This window comes from Amblyraja radiata, chromosome 6 (genome assembly GCF_010909765.2).
Source record: "Amblyraja radiata isolate CabotCenter1 chromosome 6, sAmbRad1.1.pri, whole genome shotgun sequence".
NCBI classification, from domain to species: Eukaryota; Metazoa; Chordata; class Chondrichthyes; order Rajiformes; family Rajidae; genus Amblyraja; species Amblyraja radiata.
This window is the reverse complement of record NC_045961.1, coordinates 20,163,809-20,189,670: the sequence shown is the minus strand read 5'-3', so window position 1 is coordinate 20,189,670 and position 25,862 is coordinate 20,163,809. Positions and strand designations below refer to the sequence as shown.

Here is a 25,862-nt window from a genome sequence, read left to right as displayed (position 1 = left end):
GATCAATTAGGACAAATTGTCCTACAACTTTAGACTGTGCACACCATACGTAAGAAGAAGAAGAAGAAGGAGAAGAAACTAAAATCTAAGCTAAACCTTAAACCCTGCTTCTCCATCCATTTCTCGGTAACCCTTTTCCTTCTAATGTGGCATTAAACAATCACCCTCTACTCCAGGGGAAATTGGCAGTGGCCAATTAATCCTACTAGCTGGCACATATTTGGGATGTGGGAGGCAACTGGAGCACCCAGAAGGAACCCCCAGAGTCACAAGTAGAGTGTACAAAATGTATACATTCTGTACCAGTGGCTGTATCGTTTTAGTTTAGCTTTTTATAGATACAGCATGGAAACAGGCCCTTCAGCCCACCGAGTCCGCATCAACCAACGATCACCAGTACACTAGTTCTATTCTACACATTTGGGGCAATTTACAGAAGTCAATTAACCTCCAAACTTGCACGTCTTTGGAATGCGGGAGGAAACTTTACATCGGGAGCCTGGGATCTCGCGACGAGATCGCCAGTTGAGCTCCATTCGGTGCGGCCTTGTCGGCTCCGGAAGCCACGGTCTCGAGTAGGGAGGCGGCCGTTCCAGGGTTCCCAGGCCGCTGGGAGGACTCTCCCGACGCCGGAACATCATCACCTGGCGAGGACGGCCTGGAACATCGGGCCTCCGTAGAGGCAACTGTGGAGGTCTCAATAGGCCCGACTATGGGTGGACATTGGGGATGGGACTGGACTTTGTGCCTTCCCCCATAATGGGAACCATTGTGGGGGGATGTTTTTTATGTTAAAGCTATTTATTATTGTTATGTTTGTATTCCTTTTTTAATGTGCTGCATTGGCAAAAATAATTTCACTACATCTAGGTTTATGTGACAATAAATCAACCTTTGAACCTTTGAAACCCGGAGGCACCCGGAGAAAAACCACGTGGTCACAGGGAGATCCTACAAACTCCACACAGACAGATTCCGTAGTCAGGATCGAATCCGGGTCTCTGGCGCTGTGAGGCAGCAACTCTACCGCTGAGCCACTGTGCCGCTCAAATTGAATTGCATTGCTGGAGCTGTGAGGCAGAAGCTCTACCTACTAGGTCACGAGGCCAGCCTTTTTGCACAAAACTTCAGAAATTACAAGTCTAACTCCAGTCAAATGTGTTCAGTCATAAGAGTTTTTCAGTTGCTATTTACCATAATGATTTGAACTATGCCAACTATAGCCCAGCTTCTCTTTCAGTCAATTATTAAACATGCTTTCGTTTGGTCTCACTGCCTTACCCTTGGATGTGCCTGGCCATTAGTTGCTGCAGATTCAGGCAGCAGGTGGGTTGGTTTGGTCAAACATTTGCTTGCTCATGATGAAAAGTGACTACTAGACAGGTGCATCAGTTCAAGGTTTTTCCACAAAAAAAGCACATTTGCTGCACAGCAGAGAATTGATCATTAATCCAGGTTGTGGTAAATATTCAACTGACTTATCCCGTTCAGAATGCGCTCACTCATTGGATCAACGGCAGTGCCTAACTGTTAAAATTTAACTTCTGATTTCAACATCCCGATTGGGCAATGAGTGAAGGTATTGTGTTCACGGTGACTGTGAAATGCTAAAAATAAACTCTCCTCATATTTCTACCTTCTGCACGCCCGCCTTTCCAGTCCGATTCCTAAAATCCTCGCAGTAAACTACCCAAGCGAAATATGAGGTGCTGTTCCTCCAATTTGTGCTGGGTCTCACTCTGACAATGGAGGAGGCCCAGGACAGAAAGGGAAGAATGGGAGGGGGAGTTGGTGCTAAGCCACCGGGAGATCAGGTAGGTTAAGACAGACTGAGCGGAGGTGTTCAGCGAAACGATCTCGAAGCCTGCGCTTGGTCTCACCGATGTGCAGGAGTTGATATCTGGAACAGCGGATACAGTAGGTGAGGTTGGAGGAGGTGCAAGTGAACCTCTGCCTTACCTGGAAAGACTGTTTGAGTCCTTGGTTGTAGTCGAGGGGGGAGGTAAAGGGACAGGTGTTGCATCTCCTGCGGTTGCAGGGGAAAGTACCTGGGGAGGGGGTGGGAAGGGTGGGAAGGGACGAGTTGACCAGGGAGTTTCGGAGGGAACGGTCTCTGCGGAAAGCAGAAAGGGGTGGAGATGGGAAGATGTGGCCAGTAGTCGGATCCCGTTGGAGATGGCGAAAATGTTGGAGGATTATATGTTGTATGCAACGGCTGGAAGGTGAGGACAAGGAGGACGCTGTCCTTGTTATGAATGGGGGGAAGGGGGAATAAGAGCGGAGCTGCGGGATATCGAGGAGACCCTAGTGAGAGCCTCATCTATAATGGATGAGGGGAACCTCCGTTCCCTAAATAATGAGGTGCAGATGCGGTGTAGACGGAGAAATTGGGAGTATGGGATAGAGTCTTTACAGGAAGCAGGGTTTGAAGATACTAATTCTAAACTAAACTAATATTTTCCTAAACTAATATTCCTAAAATAATGTTCCTGACTGTCACCCCAATATCAGTGAGTTACTCAGAATCTTCTTCCAGCAGCCACCCCTTCCATAACTTGATCTCTCCACCTTATACATTCCTCTCTCTATCTAGAGCAGTTCCCAGGCCTGAAAACTGCTCCCCGTTCCGCCAGAATCATGCTGTCCTTGCCCCAGTGCAGTCTCCGCACACTTCCCCTACGGACCGCACTCTCTGAACTGTTTAGAGATTTTGGAGGTGAGGCAACAAGCCTCGTGCACAACTGCACAGGTAACCCACAAGTAACTCGAGTGGGGTATCCCCACAAAATAACTGTAGTGCATGTTTTAAATGAGCTTTATGTTTGTTTGATAATTTATCAATGTCACACTTCAGTGGCTAAGCCAGAACATTGTGCATCTCACCTCCAATAACCTTCCTGCGGGAGTGAAGCTAATCTTCAGGACTAAAGGGAAATTGTTGACTATGATGACCATACTCCCGACTCAAATTTACCCTCCCTGAGCAGTTGAGCTGTAATTTGATGCCTACTCAAGAGGCAGTACTGTAGATTGGTTATTCCACACTAACCAGTTGTGGTGCTTTATTAGTAGAAGCTCCGCCTACCACACGGTTTATATTATCATAACCCAGCTCGTGCTGGCAGTCTAATCATTGTCACACTGCTGTAACAACATGCTGAAGTGTACTGTAAAGGGCCTGTCCCACTGTGGGGACCTAATTTGCATGTTTAGAAGAGGTTGCGCTCACCACAAACTCGCAGCATGGTCGACACATGGTCCTAGGAGGTCACTGTAATGCCCGTGTCCCACTTAGGAAACCTGAACGGAAACCTCTGGAGACTTTGTGCCCCACCCAAGGTTTCCTTGCGGTTCCCGGAGGTTTTTGTCAGTCTCCCTAATGGTTCTATGTTCTGGCGATTATTTGAAAAAATTCAAAACCGGCCGCAACTAAAAATAGGTTGCCGTTTTAAAAATCGGTGATTTTTTAGTTGAAGCCGGTTGCGATGCTAGTGGAAGGTGGTTGCCGGAGGTTGCAGGAAGTGGAAGCAGGTAGGGAGACTGATAAACACTTCCGGGAACTGCACGGAAACCTTGGGTGGGGCGCAAAGTCTCCAGAGGTTTCCGTTCAGGTTTCCTACGTGGGACACGGGCATAACTCTCATTCATGCTCGAGAGAAGTTCCCGCATACTCGTAGCCTCAGTTTGGTCGAGGAAAATTTTTCAACATGCTGAAAATTTTTCTGCGAGTAAAAAGTGATTGGCATGGTTCTTTTGAACTCGTAGTGCGGTGGTAATGGGGTCGCCATGTAGTTATCGGTAGTTGACATAGCCGTAGCAGATTTCCTTTGCTGATCGGGCATTGGCTCATTGGGGAACCAAGGAAAACCGACTGGTAATGTTAAATGCCCGCTAAACTTTATTGAAAGTTGTCTGTTGAGGGGAGACACTTGACCCTTTGATGCCCATAGTCTTCAATTTTCTCAAGGCATTTTTTTTTGTTCAATAATGTAACACTGAAAGGCAATGGTGGTTATGTGACATTTTCTAATTGAATCAGCACAGTTCAGTTTCAGTTTAGTTTATTGTCACGTGCACTGAGGTGCAGTGCAAAGCTTTTGTTGCATGCTAACCAGTCAGCGGAAAGACAATCCATGATTACAATCGAGCCATTCACAGTGTATCGACACATGGTAAGGGAATAACATTTAGTGCAAGATAAAGCCAGTAAAATCCAATCAAAGATAGTCCGAGGGTCACTGATGAGATAGATAGTAGTTCAGCACAGCTCTCTAGTTGTGGTAGAATGATTCAGTTGCCTGATAACAGCTGGGTGGAAACTATCCCTGAATGTGGAGGTGTGCGTTTTTATACTTCTATACCTTTTGCCTGATGGGAGAGGGGAGAAGAGGGAGTGGCCAGGGTGCGACTCGTCCTTGATTATGCTGGTGGCCTTGCCGAGGTAGCACGAGGTATAAATGGAGTCAATATAACGGAGGTTGGTTTGTGTGATGGCTGGGCTGCGTCACAATTTGCTGCAATTTCTTGCGGATATTGGATGGAACTGTTCCCAAATCAGCTATCGAAGCAACAAGCACACAATAAATTTGTGGTCATTCAGAGCTTAAGGAAATTTACCATTTTTTTAATAAAACATCTTCATTTCGATATTCTATTTCAGCTCTTGAGCAATTGCAGCTTATTCTGCTAACCAATGAAATTCTGCACTATTGGAGGTTCCACATAATAACTGATTTCATTTTACTTCTGATAAAATAACCACAGCTCACAATCCTAAGGCAACGTGTCAAAAGTTAAACATCCCTAGGCAATTCTACTTCGTAAAAATTGACATGCAGCCAAAATAATCTATCAAACAGTGGCATGTTTTAGAAAATAGTAGTTTAGTTTAGTTTAGTTTAGTGATACTGCACGGAAACAGGCCCTTTCGGCCCACCAGGTCCGCGCCGACTAGCGATCCCCGCACATGAACACTATACCCACTAGGGACAATTTAAAATAATACCAAGCCAATTAACCTACATACCTGTACGTCTTTGGAGTGTGGGAGGAAACCGAACTCAGAGAAAACCCACGCAGGCCACGGGGCGAACATACAAACTCCGTGCAGACAACACTCGTAGTCAGGATCGAACTGGGGTCTCTGGCGCTGTATTCGCTGGAAGGCAGCAACTCTACCGCTGCGCCGCTGTTCCACCGAAGTGATTGAGAGATTTATGGCAGGCTATTCAGAGCTGAAGCTCCAGATCTTAGCCAATGTGTTCTAGCAAACAACACTGAGTTTACCAGAAATGTGGCTGTTTAAATCATCTGTGTTAAATATATCCAAGTAGGTCTGTTGATCATCTCGTCCCTCTAAGATCAGTCAGGTAGCCACAAAAACCTGGAGTAACTCAGCAGGATAGGCAGCATCTCTGGAGAGAAGGAATGGGTGACTTTTTGGGTCGAGGTTAGGAATAAGGGAATAGAGAGATATAGGCGATGATGTAGAGAGATAAAGAACAATGAAGGAAAGATATGCAAAAAGTAACGATGATAAAGGAAACAAGTCATTGTTAGCTGTTAGTTAGATTAAAGTGAGAAGCTGGTGCGACTTGGGTGGGGGAGGGATAGAGAGAGAGGGAATGCAGGGGCTACCTGAAGTGAGAGAAATCAATCTTCATACCACTGGGCTGTAGGTTTAAACCAGCATCTGCAGTTCCTTCCTACACATCAGTCAGATAGCTACAGCACAAAGGTCATAACACAAAGGTCATAACACAAAGGTCATAGATTGTTCCAATCATGAAGAATGACATTAAATCAAATGTTTTAATGTTTTGTCATTAAACACAAATGCATTAATAAACAACTAAACACGGATTTAAACTTTCCTGAAGAACCAGAGAGGAAATTAGAAGTTTTGAATTACAGTGGACTGCATGTTTAGAAGGTAGAATATTATTAAATGGAATTCTCTGCCACAGAAGGTAGTTGAGGCCAGTTCATTGGCTATATTTAAGAGGGAGTTAGATGTGGCCCTTGTGGCTAACGGGATCAGGGGGTATGGAGAGAAGGCAGGTACAGGATACTGAGTTGGATGATCAGCCATGATCATATTGAATGGTGGTGCAGGCTCGAAGGGCCGAATGGCCTACTCCTGCACCTATTTTCTATGTTTCTATGTTTCTATGTTAAATGTTGAATGAGAATTAGATACGCTAGATTGTAAAAGAACCGGAATCTAAGGAGTGAATGGGGGTGTTGAAGAATTGGATTGTAAGAAGATGAGATACAGACATGATAATCCAAATGTCATTTGGGATTGTAGGATTGCAAGGTTTCATTAAAGAAATAAATATTCTTAAAATACACGGATGGCATGGTGGCGTGGCGGTAGAGTTGTTGCCTTATCAATTAAATACTAAAATAATTCCATTATTAAACCAATATTCAGCAACGTGTCACCAAACAGTGACAGAATTGCTGATAGGCCAGTGATTTCTTTCATTAGTGGTTCTAGCTCACCATTATTCATCACGTAGCTTAGTTTAGTTTAGAGAAATGTCGCGGAAACAGACACCGGGTCCATGCTGACCAGTGATCCCTGCACGCCAGCACTATCCTACACATTATAGACAATTTACAATTTTACCAAGCCAATAACCAACAAACCTGTACGTCTTTGCACTGTGCGAGGAAACCGGAGCACCCGGAGAAAACACACGTGGTCATGGGAAGAACGTACAAATACCGTACAGACAGCATCTGTAGTCAGCAAGCCCAGTGCAGCAATTTCATCCAAAATCATACATTGACTACTTCGTTAAAATTTGATATGATATGACATGATATAATATGACATTATTTATCCCAGGAGAGAAATTGTTGACTAATTAATTGATTTTCTTGTTTCTGATTATGAGCCTAATATATCACAGGTATAGCAGGTATATATAATTTCTCATCAACAAAATATTTATTATAATATATATTTAAATATAATTTAACACAAAACAAAGCATTTCTGAACATTTCTTGCTATATCTCCTAAAAACATTAATGGCTATCACAATCCTACAATATAAAGATACACATATGAATTCATCAATTTATTTATAAATCCTACCTCTCATAATTTAGAATTTCATTTTTTAAATATATAACTGTGGCCTTTATACATCACCAGAGATCAATAAGGTGTTAATCATGAATTTTGAAACTACTTCCAAGAGTTGAACAAATACAAAATGCTGGAGTAACTCAGCGGGTCAGGCAGCATCTCTGGAGAAAATGGAATAGCTGACGTTTTGGGTCGAGACCCTCTTCAGACTTCAAGTTCAAGTTCAAGTTCACATTTATTTGTCACATGCACCAATTAAGGTACAGTGAAATTGAGTTACCATGCAACCATACAATCAAAGAGAACACAATACACAATAGAATAGAATTTAACCGTCTGAGAGTCACAAGGGTCTCGACCCAAAATGCCACTTATTCATTTTTTCCTGAGATGCAGTCTGACCCGTTGAGTTACTCCGGAATTTTGTGTCTATCCTCGGTGTAAACCAACATCTGCAGTTCCTTCCTACACAATATATACAAAGCAGCTTAGAACAATTATATTATGTTTATTTTAAATCATAGTTAACATTATAAAATCTAGTGATCTACTCTTGTATCATCCAGCAGCTCTCTGTTATTATGTGACATTCATCAGTAGACTTAGGACGACTGTTTCTTATGGTACACAAACAATTTAGTCAACAGTTGAAGTAAGTGGTTTTTCTTCAGGCTGCCTTCGCATTTGAGGAGACGGGCAAGGCACCACTGGGATCAAATGTCAGCGAAATTATCTGCACCATTAATGCCAGGCTAGGGTTGGATAAACAATGAGGTGAATGCAGAATACCTGAAGGAGTGAATAGGGTCTTGACCCAAAACATCACCCATTCCTTCTATCCAGAGATGCTGCCTGTCCCGCTGAGTTTCTCCAACAATTTGTGCCTACTTGAAGGAGTGAGATTACGCTACTCCAGAAAATCTCAAATGAACAAATATTTTCAGTGCAATGAAGATTTCACTTAATGTGTAGCATATGTAGCATATGTAAGTGTAATGCCATTGTACGATGGACTTGACCATGTGTGAATTATTAGTTACATTTGTAGTCTGGGAAAACCTCAAATAAATCAGAAACACCTTTGAAAGTTCTTGATGATTCCTGTGCATTGCCCCGCACACTGTGAGTTAATTTACAACTGTGTAGCTGCATAATCGTTATATAGCTTCAGTAAAATTAATTGTGATTCAATTCAAGTGAGGGATGTGGACCACGAGAAATAATACTGGCATTTCACAACCCAGGTCTGTGCAAATACAGACAACTGGTTGACAAGAGCTGACCTATATCATTCAGATGCATCACACACACTAATCTTCAGCCTGGAGTCTGGGTTTCCTGTAAATTTCCAGCAACAAGTTACTGATGTACAGAAAGAAAGTTCATTAAATATTTACCAGTGAAAATATTTTCTTATTGTTCGAGGTATTCTGCGGACAATCTTTACGGGCTATGTGTGGAGAGCATCTTACCTCCTGGGCACTTTCCATGTCATTACTTGCAAACTGAAACACGTTCATTTTGCTCGACTGCTGTCGCCATGGTAGTACATTCCTCGTGCTACGGCAATAGATGAGTTGATCCACTTGAGATTGGAAAAGGTCCTCCTCATCAAAGTATATTGGTTGCCATCAAACTACAAATACTTCAGTTCATAGCTGGCTGTAGGTTCAGAGCTTAAATGGAAGCTTACAGAGTTGGTACGAGTCCCAAAGAAACTTGAACTTCCAAAGCAGCAAAGAGGGATTTGAAACTTCGGGTGTGAAAGCAGAGAGTTCCTGTCCTGGATCCTGTTTCCACAGTCAAATGTTTCCTGAACAGTCCAAGTTGTTCTATTCTGGAAAAAAAATATGATTCTGTCATTAAAGCAAGTTTGGAATGGAACAAAGGTTTAGAATATCGATGACTCACACAATACCTGATGGTTTCCTCTGTTTTAAAATTTGTGGTGAAATATCACCGGAGCCTATAGACTGCTGATTCACAAATGTTGGTTCAAAGTATTATGAACACAGCCGTCACAATATTAATAACAGTAAGCTTTTCCCAACGTGCCATTTAGTGAGGGTTGTCTTGCCCAACAACTGATAACAAGTGATTTATAAGAAAGACCCTTTCATGGGAATCTTTTCGAACATCTAAAAATATTTTCATGGGATTTTGTGTTTACAAAATTACCTTTATCTGGTTTCTGCTGTTTCCTTATCTCAGCAACAGCCTTGCGAGAAACAGGAAGGAAACAGCATCGACTACGTCATGGCAAACCAGAAACTGCAAACAAACGCTCTCCATAGGCTTGCATGAGAAATACAAGGCTCTAGTTCAGAGTGGAAAATAAGTCACTGATTCATTTAACGTTCAATTCTTTTCATAACTTTCCTTTGGTGTGAAAGTTTTGGCTGAAGTTGTTCTGGGTTGCATTCTGTGAAAAGGTCCATGATTTTAGATGTTGTTGTTAACTCAGACAAACATTTCAAGTCACAATATATGAAGCCATTCAACAACTCTGTGACTGTGCAACCTGTTAACGTCAAATTATTGTATCTGGTGTGAGAGGGGAAACACTTTTTCTCACAGTTGTGAGTCTGTGGAATTCTCTGCCTCAGAAGGCGGTGGAGGCAGGTTCTCTGGATGCTTCCAAGAGAGAGCTAGATAGGGCTCTTAAAAATAGCAGAGTCAGGAGATATGGGGAGAAGGCAGGAACGGGGTATTGATTGGGGATGATCAGCCATGATCACATCGAAGGGCCGAATGGCCTACTCCTGCACCTATTGTTTATTGTCTATTGTCTATTGTCTATTATCTATTGATATTAAAGTGGATGCAATGATATAAAGACCTTGTGCTTCACAGGCACACATCCTAGAAGCTGGCAGGTAAGACCGATTAGTTTAGTTTAGTTTAGAGGTACAGTGCGGAAACAGGCCCTTGGCCCACCGAACCTACGCTGACCAGCAATCCACACACTTAGGCACTATCCTACACACTAGGAGCAGTTCACAAATGAAGCCAATTAACCTACTTACCTGAAGGTAAACAGAAGTTAGAGAAGTCAATGTTCATAGCACTGGGGTGTAAACTACCCAAGCGAAATATGAGGTAGACAAAAATGCTGGAGAAACTCAGCTGGTGAGGCAGCATTTATGGAGCGAAGGAAATAGGCAATGTTTCAGGTCGAGACCCTTCTTCAGACCCGAAACGTTGCCTGTTTCCTTCACTCCATAGATGCTGCCTCACCCGCTGAGTTTCTCCAGCATTTTTGTCTACCTTCGATTTTCCAGCATCTGCAGTTCCTTAAACAAGCGAAATATAAGGTGCTGTTCCTCCAATTTGCGCTGGGCCTCATTCTGACAATGGAGGAGCCACCGGGAGATCAGGTAGGTTAAGACGGACTGAGCGGAGGTGTTCAGTGAAACGATCACCGAGCCTGCGCTTGGTCTCGCCGATGTAGAAAAGTTGACACCTGGAACAGTGGATACAATAGATGAGGTTGGAGGAGGTGCAAGTGAACCTCTGCCTCACGTGGAAAGACTGTTTGGGTCCTTGGATGGAGTCGTGGGGGGAGGTGAAGTGACAGGTGTTGCATCTCCTTTGGTAGCAGGGGAAGTACTCGGGGAGGGGGTGGTTTGGGTGGGAAGGGACGAGTTCACCAGGGAGTTTCGGAGGGAACGGTCTCTGCGGATAGCAGAAAGTGGTGGAGATGGGAAGATGGGGCCAGTGGTGGGGTCCCGTTGGAGGTGGCGAAAATGCTGGAGGATTATATGCTGTATGCGACGGCTGATGGGGTGGAAGGTGAGGACAAGGAGGAGTTTGTCCTTGTTACGAATGGGGAGAGGGGGAGTAAGAGCGGAGCTGCGAGATATCGAGGAGACCCTAGTGAGAGCCTCATCTATAATGGAAGTGGGGAACCCCCGTTTCCTAAAGAATTAGGACATCTCCGATGCTCTGGTATGGAACACCTCATTCTTGGTGCAGGTTTGATTTGATTTGATTTGATTTGATTTGATTCAACTTTATTGTCATTGCACAAATACGAGTACAGGTACAATAAAATGCAGTTTAGCATCTAATCAGAGTGTAAGTAGTAAAAATAGTGGTTAAAACAATATGTACAATGTGGATGAATTAAACTAGTACATAGGCAAATAAATATATACAGATAAAAGAGTATAAAAGATAGCTAGCGCTGGGCCTGTGAGTTCAGCAGGGTAATGGTATTTTGGAATAAGCTGTTCCTCAGCCTGGTGAGATCTAGAAACCGGTAGGGAGATGTCGGAGATGGTCCAAGTGAATTTGATTGCAGGATGGAAATTAGGGGTGAAGTTGATGAAATCAGTAATTTCTATCCTGCACTCAAATTCACTTGGGCCATCTCCGACATCTCCTATCATTTCTAGATCTCACTGTCTCCATCACAGGAAACAGACTATTGACTGACATCTACTACAAACCTACTGACTTGTACCTCATATTTCGCTTGGGTAATTTACAGCACCTGATATTTCGCTTGGGTAGTTTACACCCCAGCGGTATGAACATTGACTTCTCTATCTTCATATAGCCCTTGCTTTCTCTCACCCCTTCCCCTTTCAAGTTCTCCCACTAGTCTTACTGTCTCCGCCTACATTCTATCTTTGTCCCGCCCCCTCCCCTGAAATCAGTCTGAAGAAGGGTCTCGACCAGAAACGTCGCACATTCCTTCTCTCCAGAGATGTTGCCTCACCCACTGAGTTAATCCACCATTTTGTGTCTACCTTCCATTTAAACCAGCATCTGCAGTTCTTTCTTACATAAACCTACTAACCTGTATGTCTTTGGAAAGTGGGAGGAAACTGGAGCACCCTTGGGAAAACCCATGTGGTCATGAGGGGAGTGGACAACCTCTGTACAGACAGCACCCTTAGGCAGGATCGAACCCGGGTCACTGGCGCTGTAAGGCAGCAACTTTACCGCTGCGCCACCATGCTGTCCCCTTGATAAGAAATAAATATGATCTTAGGCATTATGAATATAAGCGTTGAGTACCAAAGTATGGCAGTTGTGGTAAATATTTATAAATGACTTTTTAGACTTTAGGTGGCATACCATCTCCAATTCCGGGTTCTTTCATTCAAGGAAGATGCCAAGAATCTGGTGGGTGGCAGTGGAAGTAAGATTGAATGATGTTGGAGTTGTGGGATTTAATTAGATGGAAATACACAGTCAAACTGGGATTGCTTCTCCTAGAGCAGAAAAAGTCAAGAGTTGATTTAAGCGAGGAGTTGAATACAAGGAACTGATGAAACCTCTCTCACCTGACACTTTTACTCCTCGCATTTTCTTCACATCAAATGTTTAGCCATGGACACTTGCATGGGCCCCAGCTATTGCTTTTTTTTGGTTACACACCCATCCTGGCCACACACTCATCTCCCCGCTACCTTCAGGTAGAAGGTACAAGAGCCTGAAGACTGCAACAACCAGGTTCAGGAATAGCTACTTCCCCACAGCCATCAGGCTATTAAACTCAGCTCGGACGAAACTCTGAACATGAATAGCCCATTATCTGTTTATTTGCACTTTATCAGTTTATTTATTCATGTGTGTATATATTTATATAATGGTATATGGACACACTGCTCTGTTCTGTATTCGTGCCTACTATGTTCTGGTGTGCCAAAGCAAAGCAAGATTTTCATTGTCCTATCAGGGACACATGACAATAAACTCTCTTGAATCTTGACATTGAATAGACTTTGTTCCAAATGTACACTCACACCATTTCCTAACTCATTCTCCACTACTTCATCGATTGCATCAGGGCTGCCTCTACACCCATGCCAAACATTGATCTCATCAACTTTATGACTCATTTCCACCCTGCCGTCAAATTAACTTGGACCATCTCTGATACCTCTCTCCCCTTTCCCGATCTCACTGTCCCGGGGGCCTCTAACCTTCCGTTGATGTGACGATCTTACTCCTGTAGCCGGCGGTGGGCCCCCTCGTCGGGGCGATCAAGCTCCTGCATCAGGGGGGATCTCAGCTCCCCCGCACCAGGTGATCTACCCCGGGTCGGGGCTAGTCGAACGTTGTGCAGTTTTGGAGCTTCCCGCTGTCGATCTCAACCCGAGACTGAGAGCTCCTTGATGTTAAAGTCCGCAGGCCGTGGTTGGAGCGTCGATCCCAGGCAAGGAATCGGCTCCGATGGTAGGTCCACGCCCCGTGATGGGGCTCAAAGTCAGTTCTGAGTAAGGCCTCCAGCTCCACGATGTTAGGCCGCAGAGCGACCGTATGTATGATCCGGAAAACAATCGCATCTCCGGCAAGGTAAGTTTAGTTTTAGCTTAGAGATACAGCACAGAAACAGGCCCTTCGGCCCACCGAGTCCACACCGACCTGCGATCCCCGCGCATTAACACTATCCTACACACACTAGGGGCATTTATTTTTACATTCAAACCAAGCCAATTAACCTACAAACCTGTACATCTTTAGAGTATGGGAGGAGATCACAGATCTCGGAGGAGGACATATAAACTCTGTACAGACAGCACCTGTAGTCGGGGTCAAACCTTGGTCTTCGGCTCTGAAAATACTCTAAGGCAGCATTTCTACCACTGTGCCACCATACCCAATCCCAACCCAAATTGTCATTTGCCCATTCCCTCAACAGATGCTGCCTGACCCGTTGAATTCCTTCAGCTGTTTGTTTCTTTGCTCAAGATCCCAGCATCTGCATTTTCTTGGGTCTTCATTAACTATGTTTCTTTTACCACACGTGCTGCCAGACCTGTTGACTGTTCCCAGCATTTTCTATTTTTATTTCAAATATCCAAAAATCTGCATTAAAAAAAAATCACTGTCTGTCAGAGCACGGCAATGATTTGATAAATAGACATATTTAGTTTAGTTTAGAGCTTAAAACAGGCCCTTTGGCCCAGCGATCACCCACACACTCGTTCTATCCTACGCACTAGGGACAATTGATAGAAGCCAATGAGCCTACAAACTTGCACGCTCTTGGAAGGTGGAAGGAACCTTCCAAGGGCATGCAAGAACCCAAGGGCATGCATGCACCTGCAGAAAACCCAAGTAGTCACTGGGAGAATGTACAAACTCCATGCAGACAGCCACTTTAGTCAGGATCTAACCCGGGTCTCTGGCGTTGCAAGGCAGCAGCTCTTCCACTGTGCCGCATAAGGAGAAGCTATTTTTGTCAACAGAGGAGTTGCTAACCAAAAGGTAGATGTAAATGAATTATATAAACAATCATGACAGGCAGTGTGTTAAAAAACTTCTTTGCACTGCAGGTTGTTTTGATTTGGAAGATACTTGCATGAAAGGATTGTAGATGCAGCTCCAATAACTTTTAAAATGTACTAAGCTATGCACTGTAAACATAATGACATGTACAAGTAAATGGTGAACAAAAGATACACTAATTACAACATTGAAGATAGACACAAAAAGTAGGAGTAACTCAGACAGCTTCTCAGGAGAAAAGCAATGGGTAACTTTTCGGATAGAGACCTTTCTTCAGACAGTCAGTGGAAAGGGAATCGAGAGATATTGACAGTGATGTAGAGAGGTACAGAACAAATTAATGAAAGGTATGCAAAAAAGTAACGGTGATAATGGAAACAGGCCATTGTTAGCTTATGTTGGTAGCAGTTGTGTTTGATTCTGTAACTTATACCACTAATACTAAACAAGAAAAGAGTTGCTTGATAGGGTGCTTCTCACATTGGCTATTTTAATAGAGACAACTCCATCCTCGTTAAGCTTGAGCTCTGAATGAATATTCACAGAAATTAATAATTCAGTTATGTATAATAGACAGTGTACCAGTAATTATTTCTCAAGTAAATTACTGGGATGGGGTTACAAATGGATGGGTGTAACTTTCCCTCGGGCAATCCTTGTGGGACTCACAACTACTTTTAATACCTGTAGATCCACTTAAGAATAAAACAATTATAACAACTCTTGGTGGTGGAGGCTCAAACTGAAATCATGACACTTGATTTAGGAAGTCTGTATATGTTAGGTTGCATTTACAAGAAGCGCCTAATGTCCTATATTAATAATGATATAGATTAGTGTGAGCTGATTTCGCCATCGAGAATCTTCCATGCGTCTCTCTTTCCTTTTTTAATCATATTTTCAGTCTGCATTTGATTGGGAACCTCTGGAATGGGCATGGGTACAAAATGGATAATTGTCACAAACTGGGTCAATGCATTAATATCCATTTGACATCGCCGGTCATTTTTTTTTAAAGAGACTGCTTATACTTGCAGAGTGCCTGCCAATTTTATGAGTCAATTAGAACCCATACTGAATTGTAAGAGACACCTAGGTGGGGTGTTTGCCTCGAAACTCCTCCCACTATACCAAATATTGAGCAGTTTCATCATTAGCCCATCAAGCAATTGCTGTTGACAACATGACCAAAAATGTTTTTCATGCTATATTCTTATAGAGTTGAGAAGTAATGCTGAGGTCTTGTTTGCACTGAATTTGCCTCACAGCACCTCTGCCCCAGCTAATTTAGTTTTAGTTTAGTTTGACTTATTGTCACGTGTACTGAGATACAGTGAGAGGCTTTTGCTGAGTGTTATCCAGTCAGCGGAAAGCCAATCCATGATTACGATTGAGCCATTTACAGTGTATAGATACATGATAAGGGAATAACGTTTAGTGCAAGGTAAAGCCAGTAAAGTTCGATCAAGGATAGTCCAAGGGTCACCAACTAGGTAGATAGAAGTTTGGGATAGCTCTCTGTTTGTGGTAGGATGATTCAATTGCCTGATAACAGCTGGGAAGAAACTGTCCCTGAATCTGGAGGTGAGCGTTTTCACATTTCTGTACCTTCTGCCTGATGGGAGAGGGGAGAAGAGGGAGTGACCAGGATGTTTGGAAAATGTAGATGTATATAATTATGAAGCCATAACTACTGTACAAAACAGCAGCTTTGAGCTTTTACTGTTCTCACGAGAAACAATATAGAAATATTTTAGATTTATAATTTGGTTTTATTAATATCATGTGCTTTGTTTTACATGCTTTCTTTTTAAAATCAGTGGTAAAAACAGTTTGAATTAGGAAAAAAACGAATGTACATATGATACAGGATAATAAACTCAATCCATGTCACTTCAATACAGGACATAAGTTTAGGGTGACGGTGAAGGGGTAATCTGAGGGGTAACTTTTTCACACAAAGGATGGTGGATGTACGGAATACGCTGCCAGAGGAGGTAATTGCGACAGGAACTATCCCAACGTTTAAGAAGCGGTTTGACAGGTACATGGGTAGAACAGGATTGGAGGGATATGGACCAAAAGCTGGCAGGTGGGACTAGTGTAATTGGGATATGTTGGCCGGTGTGGGCAAATTGGGCCGTAGGGTCTGTTTTCACACTATCACTCTATGACAAGCCTAAAAACTGCCATTGTGTAAAAGATGATAAGCCTATTTAACTTACGTTGCTAGCCTATTTAACTTATCCCACTATTTACTTTTTGTTACTTTTTTTTCTTTTGGAGGTACAACACGGAGACAGGCTCTTCGTTCCACCGTGTCAGCGCCGGCCAATGATCACCGTACACTAGCATTATCCTAGCTCCTTGGGATAATTTACTCTTCGAAAGAAACTATCAACCTCTCTTTTGAATGCAATCAAAGATTGAGCTTCTACAGTCCTCTGTGGAAGTGAATTCCACAGATTCACCATCTTCTGGGTGAGGGCACAGCTCCTTTGTTCTATCGTAAATGGTCTATTTTTTTATTTTGAGGCTGTGAATCTTGGTTTGAGATTCTTCAGCCGGGAAACCATCCCTCTCCATTTAACCCACCAAGACCAGCCAGAATTATTTTTTTCTTAAATTTCAGGGAGTTCATCTTTGTGAATGCCTTTACGTATTTCTGCAAATGGAACGAGATGCAAACTTCTGAACCACTGTAATTACCTTATGAATTATGCATCTAGGTTGTTATTAATACCACAATTTTACATCTAAAAATAGATCTGAATGTTCACTGTAATGATCTCAACAGATTTACCATTGCAGATTCTGTTTGTAGAAAATGTGGAAAAAAATTAATTAATCGGGTCATAATAAATCAGCGCTTTGCAAGATACTGTCCTAATTTCTACGGACAGGCCCTTCAGCCCACCGAGTCCGCGCCGACCAATGATCACCCATACACTAGTTCCATCCTACACCCTAGGGACAATTTAGTAAACCTGATTAACCTGCAAACCTGCATGTCTTTGGAATGCGGGAGGGAACCACAGGGTCACTGGTAGAGCGTATAAACTCTGTACAGGCAGCACCCGTAGTCAGGATCAAACCCGGGCCTCTGGTGCTGTGGGGCGGAAACTTTACCGCTGTGCCACTCTGCCCCTTGGAACCAACTTAGGATGGATGTAAGAGTTGTGCTTCCAGCTTATTATAGACAATAGACAATAGGTGCAGGAGTAGGCCATTCGGCCCTTCGAGCCAGCACCACCATTCAATGTGGTCATGGCTGATCATCCACAAACAGTACCCCATTCCTGTCTTCTCCCCATATCCCCTGACTCCACCATCCTCAAGAGCCCCATGTAGTTATCTCTCGAAAGTATCCAGAGATCAGCCTCCACCGCCCTCTGAGGCGGAGAATTCCACATTCATAATTCTCTGTGTGAAAAAGTCTTTCCTCCTCTCCGTTCTAAACTAAATGGCTTACCCCTTATTCTTTGTCCCTACAGACACATTCTGCAGGGACCATCCAATCTTCTGAACAGCAGGCACCAGTTCAAAGTGGCTGATGATGGTTGCAAACCTGACAGGACTTGTCAACATTGCCGCAACCGTTGCTGAAAGTCACCGAGCAAGTTCTATAAGTTTGCAGAAAGTCATGGTAGAGTGCAAACGAAAGGACACAAAGTGCTGGAGTAACTCAGCAGGTCAGGCAGCCTCTCTGGAGAACATGGATAGGTGGCGTTTCAGGTCGAGACCCTTCTTTAGACTTTGTTGCTACTATGTACAGTTCACTCTCTGGTGCATTGAATAGATGTTGTGTACAATCAGGTGACAGGCAAATGAACGAAAGTAGGAAATTGGTGACGTCATTTGTATGGTTTTCAACCCAAATCATTTCGGTACAAAACCTTTGCCTGTGTTTTCAGCTGGGAGCTGCCCGTATAGTTTACTGGGAAGTGAATCAGATCAGAGAATCAGAGTTTTTCATTGTTGTCACAGAAAAGTAGCATAAAAGACAGCTGCCAAGCGAAGAAAACGATGGAAGAGATTGAATGGTGAAAGGGGGAGGGGTGGTATGGTACTCACTGTGAGACTCAGCATATCCCAAGCAACGCCTGGCCTTATCTAGATTCACACCCCTAATATTAGACAATAGACAATAGGTGCAGGAGTAGGCCATTCGGCCCTTCGAGCCAGCACCGCCATTCAATGTGATCATGGCTCATCATCCACAATCAGTACCCCGTTCCTGCCTTCTCCCCACATCACTTGACTCCGCTATCTTCAAGAGCTCTATCTAACTCTCTCTTGAAAGCATCCAGAGAACCAGCCTCCACTGCAGAGAATGCCACAGACTGACAACTCTCTGTGTGAAAAAGTATTTCCTCATCTCTGTTCTAAATGGCTTACCCCTTATTCTTAAACTGTGACCCCTGGTTCTGGACTCCCCCAACATCGGGAACATGTTTCCTGCCTCTAACATATCCAAACCCTTAATAATCTTATATGTTTCTGTAAAATATCCTCTCATCCTTCTAAACTCCAGAGTATACAAGCCCAACTGCTCCATTCTCTCAGCATATGACATTCCCGCGAATTAACCTTGTGAACCTACGCTGCACTCCCTCAATAGCAAGAATGTCCTTCCTCAAATTTGGAGACCAAAACTTCACACAATGCTCCAGGTGTGATCTCACTAGGGCCCTGTACAACTGCAGAAGGACCTCTTTGCTCCTATACTCAACTCCTCTTGTTATGAAGGCCTACATGCCATTCACGTTACTGCCTGCTGTACCTGCATGCTTACTTTCAGCGACTGATAACAACCCCCCACCCCCTCAGCTCACCCCCACCCCTCGTTCCATGATGGATCACCAAGTTTTTGTAAGGTACAAACTCACCACAAGACCAGTGGTTAGAGCAGCTTACACTGGAGTGCCTGATATGCAGTAACAGATGCATACTGCCAAGGTTGTATGCAAAACAAAGCTTTTCACTGTTCCTAGGTACATTTGACTATAAAGTATAATTCATTCATTCATAGAGATGTCACAAGACTGTGTAGCCAGTGGACAGGGTTTCGGCCCGAAACGTCGCCTATTTCCTTCGCTCCATAGATGCTGCTGCACCCGCTGAGTTTCCCCAGCAATTTTGTGTACCAGCCAGTGGACATAAGTGAGTTTGCCCGAGGCAATGGGAATAACATCAGGTCTCTATAAGGATCTTTAAGTTCTCATCTCTTGTGGATGGGTTGCAAAGCTTGAACCTTGATGTACCATGAGTGAAAGAAGCACACAGCAAAATCCCATGTTAAATTTTCAAGAGAAACTGCTCACCAGGTGCCTGAATGATACCGGGCAAATATAAGGAGGCCATCTTGTGGCCATTGGACAACTAGCCTTGAGGAAAAGGCATCTGTAACTCATGGTGCCCTCATCAGTGAATCCATAGCCAGCAAAGACACAAAAATTATTGAAAAGGATAAATATACTCAAACTTAATTCGTCTTTTCTTCCTTGTTTTTCACACTGTGTTAGGATTATAGACCAAATTTACTGATTCGTGGATTAAATTGAGAGAGGACAAATGGTGAGTTGGCATTTTAAGTATCAATGGGAATAGAAAGTCTAATGTAATCTGCATTGTGGTTTTACACAGAGAACTGGACTTCCTTGGGTTTTGGAAGTCTGGCAGCAAAGGAGAGAGGAGGATCAAAAGTTAGACACAAAATGTCGGAGTAACTCAGCGGGACTGGCAGCATCTCTTGATGACAAAATGGGTGACGTTTTGGGACCCTTCTTCAGACTGAGAGTCAGAGGAGATGGAAATTAGAGATATGGAAGGGGAAGATGTGAAAACAACAGATCAAAGCAGACGATGACCAAGGAAATGTAGAATGGTTCATTGTTGGCTGAGGGGAAGGTGACAACAAGGCATACAATCAGTAAAATTAATTAGGAGGACAATGAAACTAGTCAAACTAGGGTGGGGGAGGGACGGAGAGAGAGGGAAAGCAATGGGTTGCTTGAGGTAAGATAAATCAATATTCATACCATTGGGGTTGCCCAAACAAAATATGAGGTACTGTTCCTCAAATTTGTGTTGACCTCACTCTAACAGTGGAGAAGGCCCAGGGCAGAAAGGTCAGTGTGGGAATGGGCGGGGGAGTTTTAAAAGACCCCTCCCCACCCAGGTACTTTGAACAGGTACTTTGGTTCTGTCTTCACTAAGGAAGAGTCCAGCAATCTCCCAGATGTACTAGAGGACAGAGGATCTGGGGAGACAGAGAAACTGAAAAGAAATTTGCATTAGGCGAGAAATAGTATTGGGTAGACTGATGGGACTGAAGGCTGATAAATCCCCAAGGCCTGATGGTCTGCATCTCAGGGTACTCAAGGAGGTGGCTCTAAAAATTGCGACCACATTGATGATCATTTTCCAATGTTCTATAGATTCAGAATCAGTTCTTGAGGATTGGAGGGTAGCTAATGTTATTCCACTTTTCAAGAAAGGAGTGAGAGCGAAAACGAGGAATTATAGACCAGTTAGCCTGACTTCAGTGGTGGGGAAGATGCTGGAGTCAATTATTAAAGAAGGAATAATGGCACATTTGGATAGCAGTAAAAGGATTGATCCAAGTCAGCATGGATTTATGAAGGGGAAATCCTGCTTGACTAATCTTCTGGAATTTTTTGAGGATATGACAAGTAAAATGGATGATGGATAGCCAGTGGATGTAGTGTATCTGGACTTTCAGAAAGCCTTTGATAAGATCCCAAACAGGAGATTACTGGACAAAGCTAGAGCACCTGGTATTGGGTGTAAGGTATTGACATGGATAGAGAATTTTTTGGCAGACTGGAAACAAAGAGTAGGAATAAACAGGTCCCTGTCAGAATGGCAGGCAGTGGCGAGTGGAGTGCCACAAGGCTCAGTGCTGGGACCGCAACTATTTACAATATATATTAATGATTTAGATGATGGAATTAAAAGTAAATTACTCGCAAATTTGCAGATGACACAAAGCTGGGTGGCAGTGTGAACTGCGAAGAGGATGCTAGGAGGTTGCAGGGTGACTTGGACAGGTTGAGTGAGTGGGCAGATGCATGGCAGATGCGGGATAATGTGGTTAAATGTGAGGTTATCCACATTGGCGGCAAGAACAAGGAGGCAGATTATTATCTCAATGGCGTCAGGGAAGTGCAACAAGACCTGGGTGCCCTTGTACACCAGTCACTGAAAGTAACCATGCAGGTACAGCAAGTGTTGGAGAAAGCTAATAGCATGTTGGCCTTCATAATGAGAGGATTTGAGTATAGGAGTAAATAGGTCTTTCTGCAGTTGTACAGGGCCCTGGTGAGACCACATCTGGAGTATTGTGTGCAGTTTTGGTCTCCTAATTTGAGGAAGGACATCCTTGCTATTGAGGCAGTGCAGCATAGGTTCACGAGGTTAATCCCTGGGATGGCGGGGCTGTCATATGAGGAAAGATTGGAAAGACTGGGCTTGTATTCACTGGAATTTAAAAGGATGAGGGGGAATCTTATAGAAACATATACAATTATAAAAGGACTGGACAAGTTAGATGCAGGAAAAATGTTCCCAATGTTGTGGGAGTCCAGAACCAGAGGCCACAGTCTAAGAATAAAGGGGTGGCCATTTAAAACTGAGATGAGAAAAAACGTTTTCACCTAGAGAGTTGTGAATTTGTGGAATTCTCTGCCACAGAAGGCAGTGGAGGCCAATTCACTGGATGAATGCAAAAGAGAATTAGATAGAGCTCTTGGGGCTAGCGGAATCAAGGGATATGGGAAGAAGGCAGGCACGGGTTACTGATTGTGAATGATCAACCATGATCATAGTGAATGGCGGTGCTGGCTCGAAGGGCCAAATGGCCTCCTCCTGCACCTATTTTCTATGTTTCTATGTTTCTATGAGGCATGGGACATGAATAGGCAGCTGGGTGTATCCCTGGACAAGTGTATCCCTGGACAAGTTTTGGGAACTAAGGAGCAAGCTAAAAAAGGAAATCAGAAGTGCAAAAAGGGGAGTGGAGACAGCGCTGGCAGAGAGCATTAAGGATAATACCAAGAGATTTTATAAACTCAGAAGGAGAAAAGGATAACCAGAGAGAGAGTGGGACCCCTCAGGAATCCAAGCGATCAACTCTGTGAGGAGCCACTGGAGATGGGAAAGGTCCTCAACGAGTATTTCTCCTCTGTTTTTACCGTGGAGACAGAATGGAGGACGGGGGATCTTGGGTTAGTCACTGGAAGTGGCTTGAGAGCAGTCAGTCTTATGGTCGAAGAGCTACTGAAGGATCTGATGCGTATGAAGGGAGACAAATCTCCCGGGCCTGGTCTGATATATCCGCGGACACTGAGGGAAGCCAGAGGGGAAATTGAAGGAGCACTCACGGAGATTTATGAGTCGACGTTAAATACAGGTGAGGTGCCGGAAGACTAGAGGGAGGCAAATGTTGTGCCTCTATTCAAGAAGGGCTGCAGGGAACTACAGGCCAATGAGCTTAACATCTGTGGTTGGAAAATTACTTGAGACTATTCTGAGGGATAGGATGCACTTAGATGGACAAGGGCCGACTGGGGATAGTCAACATGGTTTTGTACATGGGGAGTCGTGTCTCACAAATCTGATTCAGCTTTTTGAGGATGTGACCAAAATGGTTGATGAAGGCAGACCTGTAGCCATTATATACCTGGATTTTAGTAAGGCATTTGACAAGGTTCTGCATGGTAGGTTGATCTGGAGGTTAGGTCCCATGGGACTCAATGAGAGATGGCTGAATCGATAGAAAATTGGCTTCATGGAAAGAAGCAAAGGGGGATGGTGGAAGGTGGTTTTTCAGTCTGGAGGCCTGTGACTAATGGTGTGCCTCAGGGTTTGGTGCTGGGCCCATGGCTATTTGTCATCTATATCAATGATTTGGATGAGAACATACATGGCATGGTTAGCAATTTTGCAGGTGACACATAAATGAGCATTATTGTAGAGAGTGGAGATGGTTGTCAGAAATTGCAGCAGGATTGTGATCGGTTGGGCAGGTGGGCTGAAGTCTGAAGAAAGGTCTCGACCCGAAACATCACCCATTCCTTCTCTCCAGAGATGCTGCCTGTCCCGCTGAGTTACTCCAGCTTTTTGTGTCTACCGAAGCTTTAATTTAGTTTAGTTAAGAGATACAGCGCGGAAACAGACCCTTCGGCCCCCCGAGTCTGCACCGATCAACGATCCCCGCACATTAACACTATCCTGCACACACTAGGACAATTTACACATACTCTAAGCCAATTCTGATACAAACCTGTACGTCTTTGGAGTGTGGGAGGAAACTGAAGATCTCAGAGAAAACCCACGCGGTCTCGGGAAGAACGTGCAAACTCCGTACAAACATCACCCATAGTTGGGATTGAACCCGGGTCCCTGGCACTGCAAGCGCTGTAATGCAGCAACTCTACCGCTGCGTCACCGTGACCGTGGCCACCAAAGCTGTTCCTGAGTCTGCTGGTGCGTACCTTCAAGCTTCTCTATCTTCTGCTGGACGGGAGCAGGTTCTTCTCCCCTCTCCAATCGGGCAAATGGTATAGAAGTGTTAAAATGCACACCTTCGGATTCAGGGACAGTTTCTTCCCAGTTGTTATCAGGCAACTGAACCACCCTACCAACAACTAGAGAGCAGTGCTGAACTACTCATTGGAGACCCTCGGACTATCTTTGATCAGATTTTACTGGCTTTATCTTGTACAAAACATTATTCACGTTATTCCCTTTATCATATATCTGTACACTGTGAATGGCTCGACTGTAATCATGTATTGTCTTTCCACTGACTGTTTCGCACACAACAAAAGCTTTTCACATTGCAATAAACAATAAACTAAACTAGACAGGATGATCGGGGAGGGACAAAACTTTGATTATGCTAGTTGCTTTTTTGAGGCAGTGTGAAGTATAAATGGAGTTAACCGTGGGGAGTCTGGTCTGTGTGATGAACTGGGCTACATCTCTATGTCAAGCCTCTGCAATTGTTTGTGGCTTTGAGCAGAGTTGTTCCCAAACCAGGATGCAACGATGCTTTCTATGGTGCATGTGTCGCAGTTTGTAAGAATCACTGGAGACATGGCAAACTTTTGTCAGTTTTCCCATGAGGTTGAGTTTGCATGCCTTCTTTACCATCTCATTAATGTTGTTGACGTTAGGTTGGATAGATAATAGTGGAGGCAGGTGACACTGGGTGCACCCAGTTGATAATGGAAAGACATTTCCACGGGTGGCACGGTGCCGCTGTGGTAGAGTTGCTGCCTTACAGCCCCAGACACCCAGGTTCGATCAAGTCAAGTCAAGTCAAGTTTATTCGTCACATACACATACGAGATGTGCAGTGAAATGAAAAGTGGCAATGCTCGCGGAGTTTGTGCAAAAAGACAACAAACAAACAACCAAACAAACTACAACAGAATGGAACAGAATCACATATTCTATTACATGTTAAATATTATATATTGTGGGCGGAAGGAAAAAGGGAAAAAAAAACAGCAATTTTTTAAAAAGCAGTAGAGTGGTACAGTAAAGTTAGTCCCTGGTGAGATAGGAGTTTACAGTCCTAATGACTAAGGGTGCTTGTCAGTATGGTTTGTATGTCCTCCCCGTGACCTGCGTGAGATCTTCTCCAAGATCTTCGGTTTCCTCCCACATTGGAAAGATGTACAGGTTTGTAGGTTAATTGGAACTAGGTATAAATGTAAACCTGTCCTTAGTGTGTGTAGGGTAGTGTCAATGTGCGGGGATCGCTGGTCAGTGCGGACTCGGTGGGCCAAAGGCCCTGTTTCCACGCTGTATCTCTAAACTAAACTAAACTAAACATTGGTGAAAGAGAAAGATTTGGTTAACTGAATCAACCATACAGGCAGATCGTAAAAAATGTTCAAATTCCTCGAGAAACCCTAACTTCAACGTTTTCAACCCAAAACTCCTCCTGCTTATGTGACCTGGACCAATAAATACTTAGTCAAAATGTATCATTCTGAGATCATTTACTGAAAAAGTTTATTTTTTGTCTTGGGCATGGCAGTAGCTTTAATGAAATGCATCAAGTGAAGTCCATGATGAATAAAACAGAAGCTGAAATAAAACATAAAACAGTGATGTTTCAATGATACTTAAACTGGTCCCAATCTGAAATTAATGCAAATGTCACCTGTAAGGAGTGAGATTGGACCAGCCTGGATTTGACACCACATGCAGATCTGGAGCATATGCCTAAGAGCTAAAATAATACTGCAATACGATAGCAATGCAGCTGCATGTATCTATAGAATTCAGACACTCCCTGCATATTTCTGAGAAGCACAGAGGGAAGGGGGCAGGGAGGAGGCTCGAGCTTGGCAAATGGGGGTGAGAGGGGAATGACCAAAATCAAACAAACAAGAACAAAGTCAGTACATGAGGAAAACTATCGTAGCACAGAAAAAAAAATCAGAGATAATGTTAAAACAGGAGTTGCAAACTCAGA

The 25,862-nt window shown here is 43.7% G+C and overlaps 1 protein-coding gene across 6 annotated transcripts in view; it reads right to left on the bottom strand.

The window, feature by feature from the left end:
• LOC116974132 (ETS-related transcription factor Elf-1-like) overlaps nt 1-25,862 on the bottom strand; it is a 137,992-nt gene that overhangs the window by 90,595 nt on the left and 21,535 nt on the right. For 2 of the 6 annotated variants that reach the window (XM_033022293.1, XM_033022294.1), the window contains exon 2: nt 8,500-8,939. In XM_033022293.1, the coding sequence (XP_032878184.1) occupies nt 8,500-8,622 (123 nt within the window). In that variant the 5' untranslated portion in view covers nt 8,623-8,939. Of the gene's footprint in view, nt 1-8,499; nt 8,940-9,020; nt 9,040-25,862 lie in introns of those variants that run through there. The other 4 variants (XM_033022295.1, XM_033022296.1, XM_033022297.1 and 1 more) reach the window with 3 other exon arrangements.